The sequence below is a fragment of the Lutjanus erythropterus genome, chromosome 10 (genome assembly GCF_056507025.1).
Source record: "Lutjanus erythropterus isolate fLutEry1 chromosome 10, fLutEry1.hap2, whole genome shotgun sequence".
Classification (NCBI taxonomy): domain Eukaryota; kingdom Metazoa; phylum Chordata; class Actinopteri; order Lutjaniformes; family Lutjanidae; genus Lutjanus; species Lutjanus erythropterus.
The window spans coordinates 26,110,048-26,133,135 of record NC_139326.1 but is presented as its reverse complement, the minus strand read 5'-3'; the positions used below and the strand labels follow the sequence as shown (position 1 = coordinate 26,133,135).

General features: G+C 39.0%; 1 protein-coding gene across 2 annotated transcripts in view; it reads left to right on the top strand.

Annotated features, from left to right (window-relative positions):
* unc5ca (unc-5 netrin receptor Ca) overlaps nt 1-23,088 on the top strand; it is a 258,799-nt gene that overhangs the window by 142,856 nt on the left and 92,855 nt on the right. For both annotated transcript variants that reach the window (XM_084728798.1, XM_084728797.1), the window contains exon 3: nt 5,136-5,279. In XM_084728798.1, coding sequence (XP_084584924.1) covers nt 5,136-5,279 — 144 coding nt within the window. The remainder of the gene's footprint in view (nt 1-5,135; nt 5,280-23,088) is intronic.

Below are 23,088 nucleotides of genomic sequence, written 5' to 3'. Positions count from 1 at the left end.
TTTTTAATGTGTTTTCTATATGGAAAACAGAGATGTAGATAGGTGTAAATGTGTGATCTGATGCACATTTGTGGTGTCAACACTTTGGCATACTTATTTTTCTGCTATGAATTCACACTTACACAGTCCCCAGCTGATATGAAAACATATGAAACAGAATCCTTGACACGTATCACATGTCTTCTAGCATCACATTACAGTAATTTGCATGTAAATACAGTGAAACTTGTAAGAAAGAAGAAATTGCCCCTTGTTACAGTCTTCTTGCACTTCTAACATATTACTGTGGTTTATTGTACATCTGGTTTTTTCTAACCAAACTGCAAATCAGAATATTGGATAATGATTTTTTTTTTTTAATATTAACAATTATACTGCTAATTTTGCACACCCCTGCTTCCATTTAATCTCCCTTTGCTGCTTTCACAGCAATACTTCCCTCTGTTGGAAGTCTTTGTTGCACAACCCATTAACTACCTGATTACAAGTATACATTGCCAAGAATCAGGTTTCTCTTGCAAAAAGAATTCCAGCTTCACAAACCAGTTTTCTCTAAGTTTTCTCAACACTTTATTTTGATAGTTGATGTGTTGACACTCTAAGTTATCTGTAGATATTCAGCACACACATTCAACAGCACTTTTTTCTGGTGTTCTGCCAGATGTTATTTACCTGTTGTAAAAAGAAAAAGAACATCTTGACAGTCAACAGATCAGATCAACACTTGAAATGCACCTTATAGTGCACCGGTGTGGGAATCTCTTGGTTTTGATGCGTCAAAATTTTAAGTTTTTTAGCCAGGGGGTGCTGCTCAGATTGTATCTGTCTGCAGTTGCTCATCCATCCTTACCAAAGCTAAAGAAGCAGCCTAGTTTAAAAGCAAACATGATGTACATGTTACACTTGGGATTTGCACAATTTTCCAGTCTCTCCAGCAGTGAGGAGGAGCCTCTCTGCTGCAGTGTTAGCTTAGGGAAAAGCCATCGCTGTCCACGATGCAGAGCAGGTGCAGAGTTTTTGAGGTGAAACAGACTGAACTGAGTGTTTTTCTTCATTACAGAGTTGGTTGAAGTTGTTTAGTGCTGTGATGTGTGTCACTCAGCTGCTCTCTTTGTCACAACTCGTCACTGCTTCATTCTGTTAACGTCTTAACGTTAGTCTCATGGTGAAATTATCGCAATATACTTAACATCCCTCCCTTACAAGATAATCCTGGCATGCGTGCTCTGCAGACTGTCCAGTTGCTGCATTGCCCCGCAGTTTAGTTTTGCCTTTTCCACTTCATCAACATCAAGTTGTCAAGTGACCTTTTGAAAATCGATTTTTGACATTTGCGAATAGTCATCTACTGGCAGTTAGTTGAATGCATGCTACTTGCCTGTTGAAACAGTGCTGCTGAATGTCAACTGATACATCGTTGACATGCTTCTGAATATCTACTGATAACTTGTAGAGTGTCAAAAGATGCACCATCACCTCTCTAATTGCTGATTGTCCAGACAATGTTTAAGGTCACTGATTGCTAATCAGGTTTCTCGGGCTGATAGTTAAGGGATTGCTTGAGTGCATGTTGACTCATTTGACAGCTCCTCTTTTCCTTGGCCTTCCTTCTACACTGAGGCAGCACTGTGAGATTGGTGTATCTTTTTAGTTTCAGCCTTCAGCCTCAGTGAGAAATTGAACACATTTCATCATTACAACCATTGATTTCCCCTGCTGTGAAACCAACTCGGCTCTACCTGATGCTCTCTGTTTCACTTTCTATATGTCCTGTTCTTGTTTTGTTTTCCCTCTGTCTGTCTGTTTTCTCATATCTCTGTAACCCCCTCCACTCGTCTTGTCCTCTAATATCTCCCTGTTTCATTACATGCAATACCTTGCAACACACTGACATCCCCAAATCTTGTATGTGAGTGATCCCAGTATCCTGCAGCATTCTTTTTAAAGTCTAAACCCTCTGCCTTCATTCACCTTGACAAAATGTCAATCCACCACACCACCTTTGGGAGCAACCCAATTTATGGTCAACTGAATTAATACTTCTCTGTATTATTAAATATGCTTTTTGGTTTGCTGTATTTTCATTAGAACCACTTCGAAATAAGCTAAAAGATTGAATAACTTGAATTTTGAATGTAAGGGCGAGGTGTAAAACTTGAGGTAATTTAGACTATATTTACTAAGGCATGCCACATAAGTGCGACACAAAGCTACTAAAACTTATCTGGCACAGCTTTCTTCAGTCCTCTGCCAGGAGAAAGCATCCTGTTATGCAACGTAGTGAGCTGCACCTTTTCGGTCAAAGGACCTGAGGTACAGCCACTATCCCACACGGTGCAGCATTATTCTCTAAGCAATAAACAGAGCCGAGCAGGTGAGAGCAGAGAATGATATCTGTAGGTTTGACTGTTTTCTGGAGTGAACTTTTTTCTTTCTTACTTTCAGACTTCTCATTTTCTGATTTGCCATTATTTATTTATGGATAAAAAGTGTTAACTCTATATTGTCTGCAAATTTTTAGTGTTGCTACATGCATCTGTATTGCAGGTGTGTGTATGTGTGTTGACACAGACGAAACAAAACTCATCAAAACTAACTTGGATAGTCTTTCCACTGTTCCAACCATCACCAGCTCTGGTCTCATCAAAATAACCCTTTCTTCTGCAGAGTTAGATGTGAAAAATATTCTTAGCCTTATGGAAGTAACATTTTACAATTCTTCATATTTTAAACTAACAAAATTTGCTAAAACAAGTCATTGGGTGTTTTCAAACTCGTGATATTGAGCCAAAACAGATTCCACAGTCTGTTCGTGCTCAGAGGCTGCTGCTCAGTGCAGTAGACGGCTTCTTCAGTGCGCACTTCAGTGGTTAACATAGTAGGCTGAATAAAGTTAATGATCACTGAAAGTTAGAAAGTAAAAGTCTAAAAACTTTGTGTGGGGCTTTGGATGGATTATTCAGGAGATTTTGGCATCTTTCTTCAGTGAGGAGCACTTTTTGTCACAGCCAACTGCTGAAGGTAAATCCATCGGACGCTGTGGTATTTCATCCAGATGTGTTTTGGATAAAGTATGAATTTATTGTTCTTTAAACTTGGGGCTTCACCTGGAATGTTGTCCTATATTTCGGATGTCACAAGCAATCAGCTAATAATAAGGTTTTACTAATAGTTTTTGATCTTCAGCTTAATTAGCCATGTACACAGTGATACAAAATCTTTAAATGTGCATATGTTTTTTTCTTTATTTGTCTTCATCTCTGCCCCTTATTGTGCCCCTGACTCCCATAGTCCCATTAATGCACCATCCCATATGCTTTCTACTTTCGTTTGAGTCCATTTGCCGTAACTAGCTGCCTGGCTCATTTGAACTGTTCACTTTAATTGCCTCACCTTCCTCATTACTTCAGCTGTAGCATGCTCACTGGTCTCCACCTCCTCCCGTCCCTTTTGTCCTCTTTGTCCTCACACTGTGTTTTTTTTTTTTTTTTTTGCTCATTGCAACTGCCTGCCTACTAGTTGTTCAGCTTTAGTCCTGGGTTGCTTGCTGGTTATAATTGCCTATTGCCTCTTTTGCTGCCATTTTCCTAGCCTCTACCTCTCTCGCTGTGTCCCCTGTTTTTCATTTTAAGCTGTGAAGCCATAACGATCTCCCTTGTTTGCTCAAGCACTGGTATTCGCACTAGTTTTTATACAGTCCCTTTGCCCTTATGGCTCTCTGACCCTCACTGGCTATTATCCCTTGTTGTGCCAGCAGTACCTTCCACAAGCTTTTTACTTTTTGCATTACTTTCCTCGTTGCCATCAGTCGCCATCGATGGTATCTGAATTGCCATATCTTCCAAGTTACCTCTTTACTTTCCATCTTCATGTCCCTTCTGATCAACCTTCTTTTCTTTTTTTTAACTCAAAAGCCATCTTTCCCCATCTCCCAGCTAGCTTCCATGAAAGCTTTTGTTACTTCTCTTACTCTTTGCCCCCATGGGTTTCTCTTAAATTCCTTTGCAAGCCATTAATGGCCTCCGGTTGGCCACAATCGTGCTCACTACATTTCACTTTTTGCCTTCCTCTCTGTGCCCTTTGCCTTTATGCTTGCTGGCATGCTCACTGTAACTGTCTCTCCATTTCTCCAGTGGCACGAACTTACTGAGAGGCTTCATAAGTAATAGGCCTGAGTCAGATTTGTGGAGACCCATGGAGATTGTTGCTTGGGTCTTTGTAACACTGCTGAACCTGGAATAAACTGCCAAGATCTCTTCTCAGAGCATTTTGCCCATCTACTCCCCCAGTCCCCACATACTTTTACCTAAAACCCATTTTTATCTCCTTTCCCTTTTCCTTTCCGTTTCACATTTCATTGCCCTCTCCCACCTCTTCTTCTGTCATCCCTTCTCTTCCTCTCACTGTGCCTCTGTCACGTTGCTCTCAATTACTTCTACCAGTCTACCGTTTCTCCTCTTCGTCTCTTCTTTTTAGCATTGACTTTTTTCCTTTATTACTCCTTTCCTTTGGCATGCATTTTTCTCTCTGCCTTTCTTTCCTTGCTTTTGCACTTGTGTTCTACTCATCCCTTTCCGGTGTCTCCCATGTTTCCACCCCAAGTTTATCCTCCATTCCTCATTTCCTATTTTCCTCTGCAGAACTCCTCTATCTCTGCTCCCTTGCAGTCATATCAGTGGGGTGCAGCTATTTAAACCTCACACTTATTCTTCACATGGAGCTGCTTTCAAAACACCAGAGAAAAGAAGGAATTCAGGAGCAGAATGAGATAAGTGGTGGAAGTGCAAAGGAACAATCTCAGCAAGTTTACATTGAATTCAGAGTGAATCTACTCAGTAAAGTGACCACAGTTTGTAAATAGCAGCAGATATTGTATGATTATCCACTGCTTCTACTTGCTAAGATATTTACTGTGCACCACTTTGGCTTTTGCCTCTTAAGCTAACATAAAAGCCATATCACCAGAGTATAAGCTTAAATAGACCTTAGCTTTTACTTTTTCACTAGTATTAGCAGTTCTCTCAGGAGCTTGAACCTATGATTCATTTATTGTTTGCGTGAGTCTTCTTTAAATTGAATCTGAACCCCAACTGACAACACACATGGCTCAACAGTGCCTTTCCTTTCTTATGCAGGTCTGGTGGTGAGAGAAGCCAGTATAGAAATCACACGACAGCAGGTCGAGGAGCTGTTCGGTCCTGAAGATTACTGGTGTCAGTGCGTGGCCTGGAGCTCCGCTGGAACCACCAAAAGCCGCAAGGCACACGTCCGTATTGCATGTGAGTATTCATTTTTCATATATACACTCTCTCATGCACACGTGTTAGGCATTACAGCACATGAAGACATAAATAAATGTAAATTCAGCATTTTTTCCTTTCCAAAACTGAAAATATAGATGCGAAAATTTAATTGCAAATAAACATGCCCACAGCAATCATCAGTCGTCACACTTTGCAAGAGCTACCTCAAATTTAAATTTACCCTGATTAAAATGAACTAGTTTGCGTTCATTTATTCCTTTTTAAATGAGCTGCTCCGAGCTGTTCTTGCTACCCATCCATCCTCATCCCCCGTCCCGACAAGATAGCATTACATTGTTGGTACTGGCTGGTACCAATACCAACAATGTATTGCTGGTATCTATTCCTTAGATCCTCTAGTTTCATATAATACCAGTATCTTCACTCTAGCTTTAAAATTGAGGCACAGCATTGGAAAGACATTAATGTCGGCAGAGGATGAGGGCGTCCCTATAGAGTTTATTAACGCAGGAGATAGAGCAGTGAGTGGTTGTTATGACCCCTCCTCCACAGCTCGTGATGTGCATGTATGTGGCCGCTGGTGCTGAGAAACTGAGCACAGATAACTTTTAAAAGAGGAAAAAAACAATGTGAGAATATGTTTTACCACTTCAACAATGTATCCTATAATAGAGCATGCTGAGTGCAATGCATGAACTCACTCCCGTTCATGAGCACAAAAGCGTGTGTGACTTATTTTTAATTGCTGTCAGTGTTAACTTCTATCAAATACATTGTGTTTCCTGTGACAGCTTCACAATAAAAGCCACTCACACTGAGTTTCACCAATTGTGTGCTTTTAATGAGAACTTGCAGCAGTAGGAAGTGTTGGTTTTGCATGAGCAATGACTTATAACAGCATAAGGAAAGTGAACAGTTAGGCTGATATGAAACAGGGTTGGGTGATATGACCGGCCACTATCAGCCCAGCAATTTGGTGATTTCCGATGTATTTGTGCAGTTGTGTGTACTCAGATATATCCAATATATGCGTCTAACTGCACGAGCCTCATATAAATAAGATAAAATTAAGTAAATACAGGCAAAGATAAAATGCAGCCTGTTCACCTCGCTGCCATCAGGCAAGAGATACAGAAGTATTCACTGCTGTACCACCAGACTGAAGAGCAGCTTCTTCCCTCAGGCTGTGGAACGGCTCAGTTCATCCTCTGCCCTCCACCTTATTAATTGGTTTGTTCTATGGCTGCACAATTAATCACCATATTACCAAAATCAAAATATGGCCAAGTGCATTATCCAAACTGCTGATCCAGAACCAAATCGCAATTTTGTGAAAGAGGAAAAATGTGTGAGAAAACACCATTATAATGACGTGGTGTAGTGCTGCAGATATGCCCTGGCCGAAAAATCTTGTTCTTCAGATGAAAGAAAAAATGTTTGGTACAGACTCCAACAAATATTACATCATTGTGATTTTAAAATTGAAAATTATAGTGGAAAAATGATCATTCCCACTAATCATATCACAATTTCAGTCAAAATAATTGCACAAACTTTTTTTTTTACCATATCATGCAGCTGTAGTTTGTTCTATGTTTTTACTTATCTCTGCAATCAGTTCCAGTCAATCAATCAAAGAGGGGACCACAACAAAATCTCATTTTACAACCTTATTGTGAATGATAAATAAATCATCTTGTATCCTTGTTAATTACAAACAGTATTGCTGAATTACCTGCCTGCTTTGTTTCCCATTAAGTCCTACAGTACAAAGGCAACTTGATTTCCATGTAGGAACGGCAGACCCCACCACTTACAATGAAAACAACTATATAGAGCAGTAGTTACAGCATGTATTGAATGAGTATTTCTGAAAAGCTATGCCCATAAATAACATCAAAAACTGTTTTAACTTATTTCATGAAAGTTATGGATTTAAACTTTGACAGTCTGTTTGGCTTTCTTTTGATGTGTAAAGGCATATTACTGTCATTAGGTATACATTTCAAATAAAAACACTCAAGACTCATTGGGAAAAACTTGTTATTGGGTAGAACCTTCAGAATTGAATTAACACTGAATGAAACATGGTGTGCAAGTTTTTTGATGCAGAGTTTTAGCTCTGTAAGTTCAGTCTACCATCGACAGCTTCCTGTTATGGTCTGGTGAAGAATTTAATATGACAACTGGGAGTCTGACTATAAGGTCACCAAAAGAACACAAGCCAGACAAAACCCAAGCAGACTCAATATCACTCTAGCAGACAGTGTTACAGTGTAACACTGCATACACAGTGATCACATGGGGAAATCATTTCAGGACTGTTAGACCTCAACAACAGTCCAGGGGAAAGGAAAGGTTGAATCCTGCTGTGAGTGATGGTCACTTGACAGCTCTGCACCAAACTGTGTAGCAAGGGAGATGAGATGTTTGATAGAAATCACCTAAAGAGCGTTCTTTGTTCTTTGGATGTAAGCCTCATATAAGAGAATGGATTGTTCCTTCAAAGCTCCTTTCACTGGCCTGAGAATTGAACCCACAACAGTAGTTTTCCAAGCGTCATTGCTCTGGTCAATTCAGCCGTATAAGACAGCTGGGACTTGTCTGAGTGCTCGGGTTAGAGAAAGGTCAAGCAGAAAAGAAATACCAATAAGAAAATCGACCACCTTCCTGGTTTACCTGGCTTATACTGACAGTGTGGCTCTGCTTGAGTGAACTCTCAAAAGGACAACTGGGGGCTTTGATAGAGTCCATTCAGCAGACACCCCGAAACAAACTGCACACATCCACATATGTAGTACTTTAACAGACAGTATCACTCTAACAGACACGTAACCTGGAAAGCTGGTATTCCCAGGTTGGTCTTTTTCATGCTGCAGAAGAAAATCCATCATGCTGACCCTTGTTTTTCGTTCAGGTTATTTTATTTGGCTGTAAACTTGTTCACTTTGACAACAACATGGCTGCTCCATTTATTTATATACCCATGTATTTATTAATTAATTTATCTTATTTAGCTGTATTTTGAAGAAAGCTTACAATTTGATGCATATTGATGCATGCAAAGATTTGTTGGAGTGGTTCATTTTGTGTTGGATTTAAACTCCTGACAATCAGATACCATTGTTGTTATCTATCTTCATTGCTCTTTATTCATAAAAAATAGACTTTTTAAACTCAGATTTTATGTATATGGTGGTGTCTTCTTCATAATATGACAGTTTCCTTAAATTAGATTAAAAAACATACAATCCATTGCCTTATATGTATCGACAGTATCACAGTATATCACATTATGTTGAATCATAAACCCTGTATTGTGATCTTTATCACTAGATTCTTGCTGAGCAAAGCTTAATTAAGCTCTTAATTAAACACAGAAGAAATGATAAAAAAAATAAAACAAAATCAAATTTCATACATTACACTACATTAACAGATCACATGTTGTATAGTGCATAGGTAACAAATTACGGGGCCCTTTTGCAAGGGACTAGTTTCCTCTAGTAATTTGCAATAATTGCAGAGATTGTCTGTGATCTTAATCCCATGTGAATCTGACATTTACATAATTTATCAAGCTAAAATTTGACTATAAATTACCTGCCATATTTTAACAAATACAGAAGTCATGTGATAATTCGTCCATTCTTCTGTTTTCAACATTTTTTGCTTTTTTATTTCCCAGTTATACATTCTGTGCTGACAATTATAAATGGAAATTTGGACAACATTTTTGTTTGAGGTAATCTTTCAGCCAATATCAGACACCAGAGCCTTGACATTCTTACAATTTTATTTCTTACATGATCACGTCATATCTGGGAGATGATGTCAGTGAATTGAAGTAAAATACAGACGTAGCTTATCATGTGGGAATGTACCAAGTGGAGGTTAATTTCTAAATCACATGAGGTCCGCAGGTAATGCTAGTCTTGTAGGAATAGGGTTTAATAGATTTATACTCTCATTCAGAAAGCAATCGTATATTCTGTAGCCTACTGCAAAATATGTAGGTTGAACCTGTACCAGATTTTTTAAATATTCTGTAGTAAACATACATTCTTAGCAAAAATTTGCAGGCTCAAGTTTAAACAATATACAATAAAGTATATGCTTACAGTTGTGTGGTGGTATGACAGCAACATATTTCTTAGTTTGGCTTGTGAGCTTTTAAGGGCCATTTGAATTTAGAACAGAGCATCACTAACTCTCTGCATTGCTTTGCTACGTGAGGATGTTTTCCTGTCTGTCAGCAGAGACTTAGTGACACAGTCAGAAATATCCTTCTAAGCTCTGCTAATAACATTCTCGAATGGAATGGGCCCTCCTCGGGGTGCAATGAAAGCTGGGTAATGTGCTGTTTTTGGCTTACGTCCGGGCCAATACATGCTGAGAGACAGATGCAGGCAAGTGTACGTATACAGACTTCTGAGATTTTGAGAGGTAAACGTGTGAACGTAGACATGAGCAGCACAAGAAATCTGCACACATCACTGAAGGACACATTGTTCAGTTTCTACCTTTTTTACAAGCTAGCCAATACATGTATTTATGTATGAGTGTAAACATGTGCATGAAAAGGAGATAATGATTGTGTCTGCGGCACTCTATGACTTGCCCACCATCAGTATCATCATATAATAGCAGCTCTCAGCAAGTAGTGCCACATTAAATCACAGTGGGTCCAAGCTTACATACCTCAGTTTTCACTTTAATTTAAAGGGATAGTTAGGATGATTAGCAGTGGTGTCATATGAGGTATTTATTGATAGTTAGTGCTTTACCTACGGTAGATGTGGTTGGCACATTTCAAGTTTTGGGGGGGCAGCAGGACTCCCGGTGTAGGAGGCTAAGAAAAGTACTTCCATGGACAGGGTCAGCAGCAAAACATATTATAGCCACCTAAAAATGCCCTGAAACTAAATCAATATCAGTTTAAGTGTACACTACATTTAGAATATTTTCACAGCTTCACCTTTCCATCAGACAGCCTTTTCCAAAGGGAAAACACTGTTATTTAAGCCAGATATTGCTTTCTTCAAACCAACCAGACTCCATTGGCAAAATCGGTAATTTTATCTCACAGAACGAGGGAGTTGCTGGTCTTCTGCTGCCTGTTAGTTTGTTTGTGTTATTGTGTGACTTTGGCATTTTGAAACATAAGATCATATTTCACCAAAGTCACACAATAACACAAACAAACTGAAAGATTGAGGCACCAACAACTACAGTGTTCTGTGATGTAAAATTACTTATTTTGTGGAGTCTGGTTGGTTTGTAAAGAGTAATTTTAGTTTGTATGACAGCTGTTTTCTGTCAGAAAAAGGCTGGATGGTAAGATAAAGCAGTAAAAATATTCTCAATAAAGCGTACAATTAAACTTTTTTTTTTGTTTTGTTTTGTTGTTTTTTTAATGTGTTTTTTTTAGGTGACTAAAATATGTTTTGCGGCTGACCCTATCCATGGAAGTACTTTTCTTAGCTTCCATGCTGGTACTACTCTCTGCTTCTCTAAACTGGGGGCATATTGACTGCCATCTGCGGTGGGTAACACACTGACTATAGACAAGTACCTCATACAACCCCACTTCAAATAATCCAAATTATCCCTTTCATTTTCCTGTTTTTTTCCTTCTATGTCTGTTTTGGTTTTGTGTTGTCTGCCTCAGTCTGATTCATGAATATATTATTTTCAGTGCAAATGGTTCCAAAAATCCTCTACCTCTGCTACCACTGCTTATAATAACATGTTGCTGAAAGTACTTTGCATCATTGAGAAGCTAAAATAATTCTGTATTTGCTCTTATTTACATAATGCAGACTGTTCAAGGGCTGTACAGTTTTTAAATGGTTTATTTTGCTATACTGTATGAAAGGAAACTAGCATGCTACCTATTTTGAATCATATTTCCTTCTTCTTTTTCAATCAAGTATACTTCACACAGAGTATATATAGTATTTCACACACGTAAGACCTCTGCTGGAGGTTAGGTGAGGGGATGGTGATGGAGAATGCCTCTAAGAAAGCTCGAAGGGCCAATTGATATCATGGAGGAGGAAGATGATAGAAATCCTGCCTCTATTTCACTTTACTCTCTGTTTCTCTTCAGATCGTTCACCTTTTCTTTTTTCTTTATAGTAGGCTCTGTATTTTCCCTCCTGACTTTGTCTGTCCCTCCGTCCTTCACTCTCTCTCTTTCCGTTATAACAGTGATTTTTCCCTTAACCAGATCTGATTACACTCAGCCCCCTCTTGCGATAACCTTTTACTTCAAATCGACCCAACCTCCTGACCTACCCCGCTTTCGGCTCCTATTTGGATCTACTGTTGTGATTAAAATGCTTCCTGGCAGCTCAAGCTTGCTGAGCAAAGTGTCTTTTCCACAGCACCATGCAATAGCAATTCAGCATTTCTCCCCTGCATTCCCATCTCCTCTTCCTATTCATTTTCTTATTTCCCCTTTGCTCATTGTCTCCTCCTCTTTTAGATTTTTCTTGCTCTCCTCATCATGTGCTGCTTATTGTTCCATTCTGTCACCCGTGCTCTCTTTTCTGCCTCTTTCGCTCCCATTTTCCTGCATCTTCAGGCTGTTTTAATAACTGTAGAATTAACACTTTGAGGCATTAACTAAATACCCAGTTTGTAGCTGGATGATGGCAATCAGTGTCGAAGCTCTAAAAGTGTCAAACACACAATCAGAGATATTAAATCTCTGAGAGATTTGTTGGTGTTTTGCAGCAGAGCACTTAAGCTGAGTTATGGGTGGTGCAGGCAGCTTAATTCAAGTTTATAAAGCAGGTGAAATGAACACACACACACACACAAATTGTCACACTCAGTCATGCACAGCATTGCAGGCATGTACAGGGGAGAAAGCGAAACACAGGCGCTTAACACACACACAAATGTGCATGCAGTGTCAGTCATGCTCTTTGGCCCTGCAGCTATCAGGTCAAGTCTTTCTCCTTCAACGGATTAGCAATATGTCAAGGTCACACACAAACGCACACACACATGCACACACAAACACCCAGACACACACAAATTTCAGATGATGGCAATTTGTTCTGCCACCTTCCACTGAGACATGTGTGTGCATAGCAATCAGGAGTCCAGACACTTGGGGACACTGAGACGCAGGCAGCTCCTTGTGTTAACTGGAAAATGTGTGTTAGTGAATTTCTTCTGTTTTGTTTATGATGCAAATGTCTCAGCTGCATGTATTTAGGTTTTCCTTCAATCATGGATGAATTAGACCAAGGAAAACAAGACTCAACAGGGATTGCTTGTGTTAGATTTTAAGCATTGATTAGAACCAAACTTTTCTAAACTCATTTAGGCTTAAACCTGCAATACCGGCAGCAATTTGTAACCCAACAACTGGAAACAACTGCAGTCTGTTAGCCAACCTTTCTGGTATGAAAGTTCCTCATCAGCACAGGAACCAAATTGCTCCAGCAACTAAGCAATCAGTCTGACCACCAGCCTCAATGACATTTGACATTTCTGCTCGGAAAGGCAGGATTGGCTAGCTTGGAAACCAGACGAATCTGTGATCCCATGTTTCGTTTGCTCTGGCAGATACATCTGGCCACCCTCCTGTTCAGAGATTTTCACCAGTCCTAGATCTGGTTGGGCTGATCACAACCATTCATTCAGTATGGGGTGGGTTTGATGCAACACCTAATGGAGGAGCCTCATCGGTTCAGATTTGAAAAGTTACATGTCAGTGAAGTCACAACGCACCAGGCTCACACAACTCAGATGAAACTAGGCAGTGCTGATCAATTAGCAAGAATCTGTTACAGCGTTGCCTATTATTCACCTCAAATGTTTTCAGAGACTGCGCTGTGATGAAAGTTTGCAACCAGGCTGCCATTTGTTCTTTCTTGAAACCACACAAAGCTCTGCCTTAATTTACATTTGTTGGTTAGTGCTGCGTCACACGTTTCAATGCCGTGTTTTGGTATAGGTCAAGGTTTGTTGCTCTGACTGGTTGTAGACAATGATGGACAACATGACAGTTGCCCAAAAGTGAAGCCAAAACATCTTTATCACCTGCTGGTGGCTGGTTGCGTATAGTGCATAAACCCTGCACCCTACATTTTCTTTTGGCTTGCCTTTATTTGATAGGACAGCTGAAGAGTAGAAAGGAAAGGGGGGTGAAGAGAGAGGGGATGACACGCAGCAAAGGGCCACAGGTGGGAGTTGAACCAGCAGTCGCTGCAGAGATATATAGCCGCCATACATGGGCTGGACGCTTTACCAACTGAGCTAAACAGCTGCCTGTGCACCCTCCATTTTAACTGAAACATCAAACATGTTATATGTTGAATAAATTTTTCTCAAACATGGTTTCTGTCATTATAAGGTGGTTCTCATCACACTGATGTATGTTCAGGTGTTCATTTTTTGATTAGTTTGGTTTTAATTAGTTACTTGATGTTATGAAAAAAGGAGGTTTCACGTTATGACTGACAGTATGGGCAGGACCTTAATACCACAGCTCCAACTCTGATGACTACTGTACAGTCCCTGGAAATCAAAAATGAAAGGAGAGATTCCAGACTGATTCACAATGCTCGGCCGTCTCATTAATGCAAATTCAAATCAAGGCTGCTATAAACCCAAATATCCACGCTGTTTATCCTACAACACTCTCACTTTCACACACTGTCAGTGGAAAACCAGCCAGCGTTTTTTCCCCAGATGACATCATCTTGGTTTCTGGCTTTGAGAGAGACTTCATGATGGTCACAAACACTGAATAAACATTTTTATAGTGAGAACCATAGTGTGTGTCTGTGTGGATGTGTGGTTATGATGTCTCACCATCCCCGTAAGCCACTGAGCTTTTTCCCAGATGTCAAGGACCTCTTCAACATACTCATAAGTGTTATAGTGGTAAGCCACAGTGCTGATTTATCACATAAAGCTTAAGTCACTTTCTAAAATCCAAGTGTTGAGAAAATGTATATTTAGACACACGTATTTACTCTAGTGTATACTGTCTTATTCACCCATGAAATCACTGAGGTGTATCTTAAAACCACATGCTATGTATAAGTCCGAGTTTAAAATAAAAAAGGTCTGTGCAAAATGAAACTCAGTAAGTGAGTTGTTAAGATCTAAGTACAAAGGCAGATTTACTCAGCATGTATCAACGTGCAATAAGACCCTAAATGACTTAAGTTTATTTAATAAAGTTACATTTTATTGACCAGCATAAAATGTAAGACTCCTCTTACTATTTTTATTGAAACATTTCCATGTTATATTTTTGCTTTGAGGATCTAAAGTGAAAATTGCTGTTCAGAAACATGCCCCTTCATGTCATTTGGAGAACCTGGATGTGAGACTCTTGAGACATATTTCATCCTCGGGAGTAATTTCACAAACCAGGATATAGAGGAAGCATTGAGCTTCAGTGTGCCGGTGCTATGTTAGCGAATGAAGTTGTTTACTTGTTCAAAAGTTGACTGTGGCCGGAAAGACCTTGTCTGATGTCTCGGGCTGATCACAGGTTGTGAAGTGTCGAAATGACAGGGTGGAGAATTCAGTGAAAGAACTGGTCTGAGTGGAAAGATACTCTCTGAAGTCACTTAGAGAAAATGACTTCCTATATAATCACACTGAAAATGAGAGTGACACTCAAAGTCACACATCTTCCATTTTTGATATGTTGGAGCTGTATTGGCTTTTGAAGAAACACATACAAGTGCCCAAAGATGGTGGAGGAACCCAAACACAGCGGCTACAGCAATGTGAAAAAAAAAAAAAAAAATCATACAGGAATTTAGTGGACTCAACTAATCTTTTCTTGTTAACTTAAATAAATATACAAGTTTTATTTATTCAGGTTAATTAAACATAACATTTCTGGTATTTATTTTCAGAGCACTAAAGAACTCATAAACATGAGATCTTCTCACTTAGTCTTTGACTTGAAATGATGAGTTGAATTGATGTACTTTACTTAAAACTGTACTGTACTGTGCTTAAAATTCTCCTGAGACCCTTCTAATACATTTTAAAATAAGCCATGGCCATTTGTTTTTACAGTAATAAAAACACTGCCAAAATTGAATGTTGTTATTGAATTCTTAAAATTAAAAAAAAAAAATCACTGGGTACAGTTTCACATATTATTTTTGTGCCAACCCTGGAACCACGTTTTGTGAAATGAAGAGCTGACTTTTAAAAGTGAGAAAATGTAAAAGGAGACTAAATTTGTTCATAGCGTTCATCAGTGTGACTGAAGAGATGTTGGTTTAACTTAATATCTTAAGCTTATTAAACATCAAGAACAAGTGAATTATTATCAAGTTTATGTGACTAAAAGATTTATTTGTTTTAATAATTACAAAATCACAAACTTAATTTTGAGTCGACACTGATGCTTTGCTATGACAACATATTTTGATTTTGCCCCCACAGTCTGTATAGTTTTTTTTTTTATCAGTGAGTGTGTAAGGGGTGGTTATGTTACTTTAAATATCCTAAAACCAGAGTTTTTTCAGATATGTTTTGGAGCTGCGGAGCTCTGCTGCTGCATAAACACATTACATAAACTGGAACTATTATTTCTTTTTTGTGGCAGCAAACACAACACACAGTCTTTCAGTAACTATGACAGAGCAACTGAGCTGATCTACACACTTCTCTTATTCAGTTCTCCTGAAACAGTCTCAATAGTAATGTCTATAGCGGTCGCCATTGTTGTTGTTACTCTTCCTTAACTGCGGTGCAGAGCTTGACAACCCTCGACAATGATTTTAAAGGGATAGTTCACTCAAAAATGAAAATTCAGTCGTTATCTCCTCATCTTCATGCAGATTGAAAGACAGGTTTAGTTTTTTTCGTACACAAAACACTGCTGCCGACAGTCTGTTCACTTGGCGGGCACACCATCACATCACATGACACACACAGAGTTCAGACTTGTGCCCATGAACATGGCTCCAAGCTACGGAACTGCAGTGAAGATTTAGACTACAGTCATAGTGTAAATGGCGTCTTTCAAGTCAACTTGGCATGCTGGGGCTTTAGGAGACTTCAATTACACCAGATGAGCAGTACGGAGGAATTTTATGGGGGATTTTTTCAGTTTTTTTTTTTTTTTATTTTTGAAAACTTGTCTCCAGTCACTTATATTATTTGGGAAATTCTGCAGCACTGTTTTCCTGTGAAACTCCAGCAGTGTTTTGTGGTCTAAAAAACCAAACCCCACCTTCAATTGGAATGATGGTGAGTAGATAATGAATCTAAAGAATTTTCAGTTTTGGGGGGATCTGTCCCTTTAAGCCCGCCCCTTGGCACTGATTGGCTAATTCCCCACGGGGCTGGGGGGGTTATCACTTTATCTTTTGTTTGGAGAAACCACTGCTGCATGTCACAATGCCAGACCAGAGAAACAGCTAACTCAATGAAGTGGGTGGATTCGGAGGTCTGGATCCAGGCTACTGCTCTTTGAAAGACATTTCAAAACCTGTTAAATGAACACAGAAGTGATGGTTATCAAGCTAAATATTATATGCAGCACAAAATAAAGTTATTTACTAACTTTTTGTTTTGTTTTTTACAAAATCACACCATTTAATTTTTTTTCTATCAAGACATCCAAGCAGAAAGCAATGCAAATTAATCTCATTATTAAGAAATACTCAGCAGGAACTGTTTCATTGTTTACAACTTTGATTTTTATCATTTGGTACAAATGTGTTTTAATTACAAATCCATTTGCATTTTCTCTTTCTTTTCCTAATGTTTATTAAGTATTATCTTACTCACTTGTGTGCTTTATCACTTAAATCATTTAGTTTTTTTCTAAACGAGAGGTCTGATTGTTTCCATTGCATGCCACCATGTAGGAAATTGGATGTCCAAATGATCCTCTCTGAGACTAAAGGAGACTACTTTGCTTGTTATTTTCTTCCCAAGCATCTCACATTGCTCTTTATTGCTTGAGCAGCTCCACCAGGGGAAACCGTTATGATTTGGCATGGGTAGCATGCAGGCGGAGACACCCATTTTGGATAATTGCTCTGAAATGTGCTTATGTAGAGGTGCCTGAGGCAACAAACTAACCACAAACATAATAACAGTTTTGAGCAGTGGAAGAAGTTTTTAGATGGAGGAGAGGGAAGGAGGTGGAGAGAGACTCAGAGGGAGATGAGGAGGCTGAGAGGGAGAGAAGAGTTTATGCAAGGAAAGGTCATTTTTGGATACATGCTTACACGGCTTTATTGTAAATTTTTCAGGGGAGTTCAAGCTGAAGAACACTTAACAAGGTTGCCCTCTGTACTTTTCAACCCTGTTGTAGTTCCAAGTTGTTTGGTGAATTTATCTTTGCTTTTGTTATATTTATGAAGCTGGATAGCGTTATCTGCAGTTTAGGAGTGAAGCGGGGTCAGTGAAGTGATAGGACACAGCTGTCCCTCCTCTCCTGTGCACATATTTCCCTCGGGTACATATTTGCACACATGCACAAAAACGCACACCTTCCGTTGATGTGAATTCATGGACCCCTGATGTCAGAAACACAATGTCACTTTCCCTCCTCCTCTAAAGCACTCACATGCGCTCCACCATAAAAAAAAAAAAAAAAGAAAAGAAAAAAAAAGTCAATTTTCACTTAAAAAACTTTGTCCAAGCTGCCTTTAAATTTCAAGTTGACTAAATTTGACAGAGTTGAGGTTATTTTGCAATGATTCAAAATAATCTTTTCTTTACAAATTCACTTATTTATATTATGTTGTACTTGAGAAAATAAGAAAAAGAAAAGAAATGAATAATCTTGTAGAAGGAGTAGATGTTGTTAAAGGGTTAACTTGAGCAATATTGTAATGGTTGTTTTGTTTTCAGGATAATGGGCTTAACTTTAGATTGACTGACAACTAACAGTTATAAACAGCTGATCAGCTTACAGATTTGTTGTCACTTTTTATTGTCAATTTATGTTCCTGTGTTCAGACTCGCTTCAACCATAAATCATATATTAAGTAGACATTCAACCCATTTTTGTACATGCAGTTGTTACATATTGCACCTTTAAATCAATGAGAAAAAATTAGTCGATCCCACAAAAATGCTGTGTATTTTTTTTTTTTTACAGTGTATTGCTATCATACTTGCTAAATTTTCCCTGTCATAGCCTGCTAGCTAAGTACTAATGTGTGAATCTGTGTGTGTGTGTGTGTGTGTGTTGTCTGTTCATCCCCTGAGCAGTTTGCTTTAATCTTCTCTAATTTCATTCTCAATCTTTATGGAAATCAACTCTCACAACCAACTCCTCATTTCACCATCTCCCTTACTAATTAAGACCAGGAAATGGAATTGGCTGGCAGAAGAGAAGTGTGTCACATCCCTCAATCACCTCCTCATTCTCTCCTCGTGTCTGCAGTTGGGTTTTTTCTGCACATTTGCGGTTGCGTGTCTGTTTTTCTGTCCCACCGCGAGTTTCTCTGCATTTGTGGTTTTTCTGTTTCCGTGTATGTCGTGCCTGCTTGTTTGTCTCCATCTCCCTGTGTGTATTTCCCCTCGCTGTGACAGTATCTCGTTCTCTCCCTTTGTCTTTCAGTGTCTGTCCACGTACGTGTGTCTCTGTGTGTTGTGTGGGTAGCCATGTGGTGGATTTAGGGCTAAAGCTTTGGGTGATTACTCCCATAATGAACCATCATGCTCTGTTCAGGCTGTCATCCCCCACAGGGACTGACTGTATTATGAAGTTATCATTCAGCCTCAGCATTACTCAGTGTCCTCACATAACTCTCTTAACAATATAGCTCCGCACACGCAATCTGATAATGATTAGATTTATATCGCATGAAATTAAACCTCATCATTTAGGTGGGAAGATGTTCTGGAGAATTTTGGAAATCTTAAAAGCTTTGTCTGTGCTGTATCTCTGGAAAGCAAGACAGCATGATCACATCTAACACCTTCTCATGAGTCCGTTGTTTATCTCCTGCTGGTTTGTAAATGGCTTAAAGAACAGCTCATATCTTTACAGCATTTACATTGCATTATATATCATTTAAACTGTTCAGCATAATAAAACACAAACTGACAAGGATGACTGACACTTGGGTGCTATATCTGCCATCAAGTCATTTCTGGTCCGAGTGAAGTCGGGGTCAGGGTTAACAAGTGCTATTAGCTGTCACTTACACCAGTCAGAGGACATATGCATGAAGCAGAAACTCCCTGAACTCTTTGTGCAACTGGGAGACATTTGACTCTTTGGAGTCTCAGTTTCTGGCACAGGCAGCATGCAGATTGTTGCTCTGTAGACAGTTTCCCCTTTACAAATAACTGAGAGTGTACACACAGCAAGAGGGTAGAAAATACACTGCCAAAACTTAACTTATGTATGGGTAACTGCAATATTTAGATATTTATTTGCCATCAAACTCTTACAGATACTTAACATATGCCAGATGGCTTATGTTGCCTAGTGCAAATCTCAGATGCCTGAGATACAGTATATTGGCAAAATTTCACTCATAAAAAATGGTGTCTAGGGCTGCAACTAATGATTATTTTCATTACAGATTAATTGGGTAGTTGTTTGGTCCATAAAATGTCAGAAAATGAAATAAAATATTATGTCCTCAGATGTCTTGTTTTGTCCACAACCCAAAGATATTCAAGTTACTGTTATAGAGGACTAAAGAAACTCAAAAATATTCACATTTAGGAAGCTGAAGTCAGAGAATTGGGACATTCTTTCTTAAAAAACGACTCAAAACAATTAGTTGATTATCATAATAGTTGGTGATTAATTTACTCGTTGATAGCTAATAGATTAATCATTCAAGCATTGCAGCTAGAGTGTCCAGAACTCTAGTATCAGTTAGAGGACATCACAAAAAGAGATGTAGCACACTTGTTTGTGATTTTACGATAAAATATTGCAAGGTTACAAGGTTCCTTCATCATTTTACAACAAAAGCTTGTATGATAAGACGCTAGGTGTAGTTCCTTTTAGGCTGCTCACAAAAACAAAAATAATATACAAAAAATATATACAATAAATGAATAAATAAGCCATGAGTTATGGCAGAGTGGAGGAACTGAGGAACTGAGCAGTCTCACAGCCTGAGGAAAGAAGATGTTCTGTAGTCTGATGATACAGCAGTAGATACTTCTGTATCTCTTGCCAGACAACAGCAGGGTGAACAGCCTGTGACTGGGGTGTGTATTGTCTTTTAGTATCATTTGGCCTCTGTTATAAGAATCAATATGTGATGCATTTTCAATACAAAGTCATCAATGTGCTATACCTACCAGCTGCCAACAGGAAATGCATCTCAAACGTACGTAACGTAATTTTAAAAACCAGCATGTGTGGATTATTTTTTAAGTCAGAAATCAAAGTTCTTATACTTTTGGAAGCTGTACACACATTACCTCTACTCTTGTCTTAGTGGATAAGATTGGGATCTTGATAAAAGAGGTGTAACCAAAGTCAGATTGATGGCTGAGATGTTTGATGGATTGCTGGTTGCTTCTGAAAAAGATAAGGAAGATAAATACAGATGATACAAGGTGGACTTGCTGACATGAGCTTCTGTTGAATGGTTTGATATATAGAGAGTGTTGTGGACATGAAAAAAGACTTTGATAGGTAAAGACCAAGCATGTGGTTTTGATATTAAGGAACAGTAAGGTGGTCCTGCTGTGTGCTGCCAATTTCTCCCTCCTTCCTCCTCTCTCTTTCTGCTTCTCATCTTTCAGCCCTCCACCTGCTGTCCCGACTTCTACCTTTCCTACCGCGCCCCCCCCCGTCCCATTTTACCTCCCCTTCTCTTTCACTCTGCCTCCTTCTGTGTCTGGTCGCCACTGTAAGGTGACTGTCCTGATGAAATACCCAGAGTGACTCAGAGTCGACCGGTTCAGCATTAAAAAATGTTCCATCTAGTGTGTCTGTGTGTGTCCAAAAATGGTGTAGCACAGCTGACGGATAAGGTGATTAAGAGTACACCTGGGAAACAAGAGAATAAAAGGACGCAAGGATAACACACACACACACACACACACATACACATACACACACACACATATGCCGCTGTGCCCTCCAATGAAAGTTTTTTGTATGGTTTTAAAAACTAAAGGACAGAGGAGAGGGGATTTGTCTTCCATGGATGCAGCCTTCCTCTACAAACTTAGAAAGTGACTCTTCAAAGAGCAAAAAGTTTTTAATGTTAATATCTGAAAGATTTTAGCAGTTAAACACTGCTGCACATGCTGCTACATCAACAAACTTTGACTTATCACTTTGAAATATGCTTCTCACGTATCTTCAGATATGTAGCCTGTGTAATTAATCATCCTTAGTTGCTGGCATTTGTTAAATTTGAGACATGTGAAATGCAATCATCCAGTTACAAGTCTTGCTTTCTCATGCATGCAGGAACACAGACACATACTTGCATGTCCAAAACACACATCCATGCACAAATGACAGGGTTTTTCCTGGATTTTTCTGAGACAAAGGTGATAGAAGCTGGAGAACGTGCAGGGCATGCTCAGCGCACACTGTTTGAGCATGCACCTTTAGAGTAAAAATATTCAGCATTTCACTGTCACAAGTTTGGACAAAGTTATTGAGAAAAAACATTGGTTTTGTGTCATTCAAACGGTAATTTATTGATGTTTCCTTGATTTGAGGGGTGAGTTAACTGTCATCTGAGGGTGCCTTCACACCTGGAACAAGGATGTCCAGAACAAGGGAAAAAGATGATAACCAGTGCATCATCAGGACCCTGACAGATGTGTATGCAGCACTTATTGCTTCTGATGTGTATATTTATATTCTAGTTAAACCAACTACTTTTAGTACAAATAACAGCAAAATAAATGTTCTACAAACTTCAGCTTCAAACTTCAAAAGCAATACTTAGGCAGAAATATGATCATGTTTGCTAACCCGTGGAAAGGCTGCTGTCCTCATCAGTGCTCTCCCCATCATAGATATAAATTGCAGGTCATTATGACACATCAGAGTTTTATATGCTTTCCCCTTTTTACAGGCAATTGTTCTTCTTACTGAGGTTTAGTCCAGTCCTATTTGCCTTTGTAACATAAGCTAACCTAACTTTAATTATAGACAGATACTCATTTACCTCACAATTATTTTGATCATGCTGAAATTGTGAATGTGCCATTTCTCTGTTTCCTCACACTTGAGTGCCACATGTGTTGTGTGCATGCTTGGTACAAGTGCATCAAAGCAGTTGCTGATAAAATGTGCAGTAGCTTTGACTTCTAATAAAAGGCTTTACATTTTTGTCGGAACGTTCAACGAAGGCACCAGCCAGAAATACAAGTTGAGTTAGACAGGCAGAGAAAAGCCTGGATAAACTTTTGCTTATCCTTTTATCCAGATCATACTGAGTCTGTATATTCCTGATTCTAGAAGAAACCAGATCATAAACCTGTGAGCTTGGATGAAAAAACATCATGTGTTTCTCTTTCCCCACTTCATCCCCTGCATATGTTCTCATTCAGAAATCCATCAGCACCATAAATAAAGTCACCTGCTAAGTCCCACAACACTGCCACTTGTCTCAGGTTACAGTTTGTTTTATGGACGTTTTCTATGGCAGGCTAATTATTTTAACATGTGTTAAGCTCAGCTGCCAATACAGGGATACATGCACACAGTATGTGGGGTGGTAGCCGACTACGGAGGTGAACAAAAAGGAGTGAATTATGGCTTTAACTATGTCCAATAGATGGAAGCAATTATACTAGAGGAAGAGGAGGTGAAGAGTGAGAGACAGAATCATATAAAGCATCACAGTATCGAAGGGAGATT